At 47.7% G+C, this 6000-nt stretch overlaps 1 protein-coding gene across 2 annotated transcripts in view; it reads right to left on the minus strand.

The window, feature by feature from the left end:
* arap3 (ArfGAP with RhoGAP domain, ankyrin repeat and PH domain 3) overlaps positions 1 to 6000 on the minus strand; it is a 49710-nt gene that overhangs the window by 26450 nt on the left and 17260 nt on the right. The window contains exons 2-6 of one of the 2 annotated variants that reach the window (XM_038699385.1): positions 3575 to 3737; positions 2087 to 3034; positions 970 to 1010; positions 785 to 867; positions 480 to 547 (exon numbers count right to left, since the gene is read on the minus strand). In XM_038699385.1, coding sequence (XP_038555313.1) covers positions 480 to 547; positions 785 to 867; positions 970 to 1010; positions 2087 to 3034; positions 3575 to 3648 — 1214 coding nt within the window. In that variant the 5' untranslated portion in view covers positions 3649 to 3737. Of the gene's footprint in view, positions 1 to 479; positions 548 to 784; positions 868 to 969; positions 1011 to 2086; positions 3035 to 3574; positions 3740 to 6000 lie in introns of both variants that reach the window. The other variant, XM_038699384.1, reaches the window with a different exon arrangement.

The following is a 6000-nucleotide window of genomic DNA, read 5'->3' on the forward strand; positions in this document are numbered from 1 at the left end:
ATCACTATTGAAGTAGATCGCTCTGAGGGGGGGATAAGTTTTGTCCCTACCGGGGATGAAAATTGTTCAGCAGAGGTAGGGATATTTAGACCAGAAGGGGGGAAATCCCCCCCCCAGCAAATCACACCCTCTATGTATTTATAATTTAGTAATTCAAACGCTTTACGTGTTTATTTTCTCTTAATGCATTTTCTTTGGATTTCTTTTTATAAATGTTTGACCGTCTTCTCTTTCTTTTCTCTGATGTCATCTGTAACCTTTTTGTTTGTGAATGTCACGTTATTATTAGGCTGATAGCAGGAGGAAGCTCCGGGCTTCGGTTTGCATCCAGAAACTGCTCCCGCCACATGTTTGCTGTCAAAGCGTTCACCACCGGTGCAAACTCTCAGCAAACGCAAGAAAAACACATTTTTGTGTGGAGGGGATGTTTAAACATGTGCTCACACAAAGCTAAGATAAAAGAGTTGCTGGTGTCTTACCCATGATCCTCTGCGTGTTTCTCCTCCCCTCTCCTCGTCTCTCGTTCCTCCAGTCTGTTTCTATCACTCTGCAGGAGAGAATATGAAACGTTTCTATTATCACAGACCGGAGATGTTACTCCTGGATTACACATTAAACCACCTCCGGCAGATTGTGAGTGTTTAGAAGCTGATCTTTCTCCAGCCGGTGTCTTTTTATTAAGATTTCTGTGATGAGGAAAAGAAAAAAGAAAAAGGAGGAAGAAGAGAAGAAGAAAAGCATTTTTACAAGGCCCCCCAGTTTTGCCTTTGTGCTGCCGTCTCACCTCAAACGTGTGCAGATTTCTTCTGGTCTGGAAAACAGTTTCACAGTACGGGCTGATCTCCTCCTCGGGGTCTTCTGTCGAAGCTGGAGAACAGAAAAACACAACAATCAGGATCCAGATTTAAATTCAGGGCAGATTTCTTACTGGGCACACACATTATGTTTCAGAGTGATGGCTGGACTCACCTCTGGCTGATCCTGAGGAGTTGTTACTTAAAGTGCTGCCACTGAAAACAAACAGAGAACAAATCCACTTTCAGTAGATAAAGACACACTCCAGTGACTCAGTGGCATTAAACAGGTTGGACAGATTAAAGACACAATGGATGTCCTGACTTTTAGTCCTTAGCATGGGTCAAGCTCCCATTTTGCCGGCATCACATGTAGGCAAAATGTTCAGTGGTAAATATCCCAAACAAATAACTTCATTAATATGAAATAGCCTAATATTGCATGACCTATAAGATATGAATAATTGAACGTTATCATGAACAGTGATATGCATCCACTTCATGCCTTAGAGGTTCTTTCGCAGAGCACTTTCAGAGACTGAACAGCATCATAAGTCGTTTTTCTGCCTGCAGCCGTCAGGCTCTTTAATGTGAAATACTGTCTTGTATTTTATTGTTGTATTCTTGGATATTTTGAAATGTATTTAAATGGCCTAGAAGCACTGTTTTGGCTGTTTTTTTTTATCATTTATTTATTTTTAAGTATAGTCTATTTTAACTCACTGTTAAACTTCAATTAACAGTCTTTTATTTGCTTAACATTTACATGATGCTTTTCTCCAAAGCAACTTACAATTGCTATATATGTCACACGCCTCTGGGGTTAAGTGTCTTGCTTAGGGTTACAGCGGGCGATTGAACCCGGGTCTCTCACACAAAAGGCAGGCGTCTTATCCACTGCACCATCACCACCCCTTAAATCACTGAAGTCACCCTGCCTTTCTTTGGGACAGGCCTTTATTTCTTTACCATGCTGGTAAATCTGAATCTGAATCAGAATCTAACTGATCCAATAATGTCCACTGACAAAAGTTTAAACATTTATACTTTTATGCCGGATCTAAGCAACTTAAAAGTAGCTCAAGCAGGAGACCTGGTCGGCTTTAAGAAGTTTTTTCACAGATGGTGCATGAGGGATGCATGCAGTACATAAATATATACCTGGATAGGTCTGTAGGTAAGAAGGTAAGTAAGGTTCGAAAGGTTTGGACACAAGCACCTCTACAAAACAAGGGAAACAGACCTCCTTGCGTGGACCCTTAGCTGCAAACAAGTCCTCCAGAGTGACCTACCTGTTCCTCTCAGGGTTCCTGTCAGGTGTTTGTCTGGGTGGAGTGGGAGGAGCTGACTGCTGGCTGCAGTAACTCCTCCCCCCAATGGGGACAGTAGAACCAGGTAAAGTGCCCCAGTAGATCTCATTAGAGACCATTTCCATCCCACCGCCACCTGGTGAACCGGACGGTGAGAATCCAGGGAGCCTGCTGTTGTCAAGACCCCCAGGAATAGAAGTCAGCTCTGTCCGCACAGGTGAGGAAGAAGAAGAAGAGGGCGGGGACCCCTGGAACATGGCGGGAGGGACCCCACGGTTCAGCCTCGGGGGAACAGGAGGCAAAACCCCTCCAGCGTCTGACAGAGACAGGCTACGACTGGGCCGCCTCCTCTCCGTCTGGCTCGCTCTTCGGCTGGGTGTGGTCGACTTGTCGTTGGGGTCAGAGGTCAACCTGTAATCAGGTGTGGGCGTGTCCCCTGAGGTCAAACCCTCTAACACAGTAAAACAGATGGACTCCTGGGAAAGCCTCCTGGGTAGGGGCGGTGCAGGGTCTGGGGTTGGACAGAAGTGGATGGGTGCTGTCCTGCGGCGATTGAAGACAGTTCTGGGTTTGGGAACCGGCTTCACTACGGGTCTGCTGCTGTCAGAGTTGGTCAGCATGGCGGCGAGGTCCGGAGCCGAGCTGTTCCTTGACGCCTCAAAGTTAACGGGTCCCGACTGTCGGGGCAACGCAGCGCCGTGACCTCGCTTTGACGAAGAAATGTCTGTCACAGACTGACAACGGCCACGTGGGGGATCAGCTTTCTGATTGGCTCTTTGACCCTCTATCCTCTGAATGTGACTGACCAATCGTAGGATTCTCTTCCTATGTCCTGTGGCGGTTATACCCAGGCTGACCAAGGCGTCATGATCCAGGTGTGTGAAGTCTCTGGCCAATAGTAGGCCAGCTTGACGGAAGCTGTCCAGGTACCTGCAGCGAAAACAACTGAATTAAACTTAAACAATTCAGCAAGTTGGACGTTACAGCTAGCTAGTTAGCTAGCTAGCACTAGCATGCAATGGTATGCATGTGTTACTTAATGGTGACTGACAGTCAGCTCCATGCTAACACTTTAGCATACAATTTTACTTACATTAAATTTATTTAACCAATGTTTTTGTCCAAACCAACTTACATTCAAACCATGTAGGAGCTTGATTTCATCCCTTTCAAACAAACAACTAAAAGCATGTACAGCATTACAGTACAACGCTTTGAGGGGTCTTTTTAAAGAAATGAGACTTTGTAAGTGCTAGCAAGAGTTGTTGTAGCTGTGTGTATGCTAAATGTTGACTAACACACTGTAGCACACAGTCACCTCTGCCAACAGGCTAAATGTGTATGCTAAAGTGGTAGCATTAGTTTTTGGTGGTTCCTGTTAACTCCAACCAGACTGTTGTAATGCTCAGTCCTGAGTTTCCATCACAGATCTGCTTTGTGTCGAGTCTGTGTTGTGCCCCAGCCTCTGACCTCTCCAGGTGTATCGCTATCAGAAGCGTCTCAACCGGCGTGCTTCCATCCAGCGAGGCCATGACAACCAACATGGAGTCCGGATCTGACGTCGTCTCCTCCACATTCAGGAAACACCGCGGCCATCACAGCCCTACAGCAGGCGCCGACTACAGCTGTCCATCTGGAGGAGACAAGAACAAAACACTAGACTGTTACCACCTCCTGCTGCACTTTAAGTGTCGCCGAAACCAAACAGTGGTGTTGTCACGCACATCACCAGGAACCTGGAACTCACTAAACGGGATGCAGCTATAAGTAATGTTATTACATTAAAGAGGCACCTTTACATGTCTTATCCATCCATCCACCACCCGGCGCCTTAAACCTGCGTCCTCTCTAGCGGCCAGCAGGGGGCGCCTTAAACCTGCGTCCTCTCTAGCAGCCAGCAGGGGGCGCCTTAAACCTGCGTCCTCTCTAGCGGCCAGCAGGGGGCGCCTTAAACCTGCGTCCTCTCCAGCAGCCAGCAGGGGGCGACTTAAACCTGCGTCCTCTCTAGCAGCCAGCAGGGGGCGCCTTAAACCTGCGTCCTCTCTAGCAGCCAGCAGGGGGCGCCTTAAACCTGCGTCCTCTCTAGCGGCCAGCAGGGGGCGCCTTAAACCTGCATCCTCTCTAGCAGCCAGTAGGGGGCGCCTTAAACCTGCGTCCTCTCTAGCAGCCAGCAGGGGGCGACTTAAACCTGCGTCCTCTCTAGCAGCCAGCAGGGGGCGACTTAAACCTGCGTCCTCTCTAGCGGCCAGCAGGGGGCGACTTAAACCTGCGTCCTCTCTAGCAGCCAGTAGGGGGCGACTTAAACCTGCGTCCTCTCTAGCAGCCAGCAGGGGGCGACTTAAACCTGCGTCCTCTCTAGCAGCCAGTAGGGGGCGCCTTAAACCTGCGTCCTCTCTAGCAGCCAGCAGGGGGCGCCTTAAACCTGCGTCCTCTCTAGCAGCCAGCAGGGGGCGACTTAAACCTGCGTCCTCTCCAGCAGCCAGTAGGGGGCGCCTTAAACCTGCGTCCTCTCTAGCAGCCAGCAGGGGGCGCCTTAAACCTGCGTCCTCTCTAGCAGCCAGCAGGGGGCGACTTAAACCTGCGTCCTCTCTACCAGCCAGCAGTGGGCGCCTTAAACCTGCGTCCTCTCTAGCAGCCAGCAGGGGGCGCCTTAAACCTGCGTCCTCTCTACCAGCCAGCAGTGGGCGCCTTAAACCTGCGTCCTCTCTAGCAGCCAGCAGGGGGCGACTCCAGCGGCTGCAGAAAGAAGTGTGATTGTATAGAAGTCTGTGAGAAAATGTTTCTACTTGTCAGCTGATTTATTCCCTCAGTAAACACTTTCCTGATGAGTTTATGGTCTCAGTCGCTAGTTTCAAGTCTTTAGGGCGGAGCTGCAAGCTGATTGACAAGTTGCTACCATGGCGACCTGTCAATCAGGATAGAGGCGACTCGTATCTGCTGCTCTGTGCACATTTAACCAGCAACGTAAAAATTAGCCCAAAATTAGCATCCCAGCTAATATCACACTTAATGTGAATTACAGATGCACCTTGCTAACCACGCTAGCTAGCTCCTCCCTCTCGTCCAAATATGGTTACGTCTGGTTGCAAAAAAACAAGATGGCGACGGGCAAAATGCCAAACTGGAGGCTTCTAAATGGCGGTCCACAACCCAACGGGGGACGTCACGGCGGCTACGTCCACTTTTTTTTTTACAGGCTCTGCTCAAATACATAATGAGAGAAAAAATAATAAAAACAGATATAAGTAGCTCAAATTAACTTAAACTTGTCTAGTATTGAAACCAACTATAGAGCTTTCCTATCTTTAACAAGTTTCAGCGACTTATTCAAGAGTTAAACTTCCAGTGGTTCCCTATTAGGTCTAGCCTTAAAGTACCTACACTTATGAAGAACCTCCCCAGCAGCACCACTGTGACGGAGTACGTTGACTGCCATCAACAAGCGTGGCTATTGTTTGTTTGTTTGTTACCCTGTAGGCCCGAGTTCAAATCCAGGTGGGGTGACAGCTGTCTCCCTATGTTAAAACTGAACAGTTGAGAACAAACTCCAAGTCCTTGTTTCAGACAAACAAACCAAACTTCACTGTCTTCACTGTCAAGGCTGACGACACCATCTCCTTGGACTGATGTCTGCTCCATGTATCACATCAGAAAAAACAAACGCCTTCACTTTCCCTTTCACACTTATTTACATCAAAATTAAATCTCAGTCTCAAACGTTTGTTTGTTGGGGAGATCTCATTTAAGATTATGAAGTATACCTCTTTTACCTTTGGAGGACATGAAATAAAATGTTCTTCACCTCTTATTTGTATTGAGGAATTATCCGCTTGAAGGAATTCTTACAAACATACTTGGATAAAAAAAAAAAAGGGGAGCAACAATACAAACCAGCC

Source organism: Micropterus salmoides, unplaced genomic scaffold (assembly GCF_014851395.1).
Source record: "Micropterus salmoides isolate LMB-PRFRI ecotype aquatic unplaced genomic scaffold, ASM1485139v1 Ms_hic_scaffold_5, whole genome shotgun sequence".
NCBI classification, from domain to species: Eukaryota; Metazoa; Chordata; class Actinopteri; order Centrarchiformes; family Centrarchidae; genus Micropterus; species Micropterus salmoides.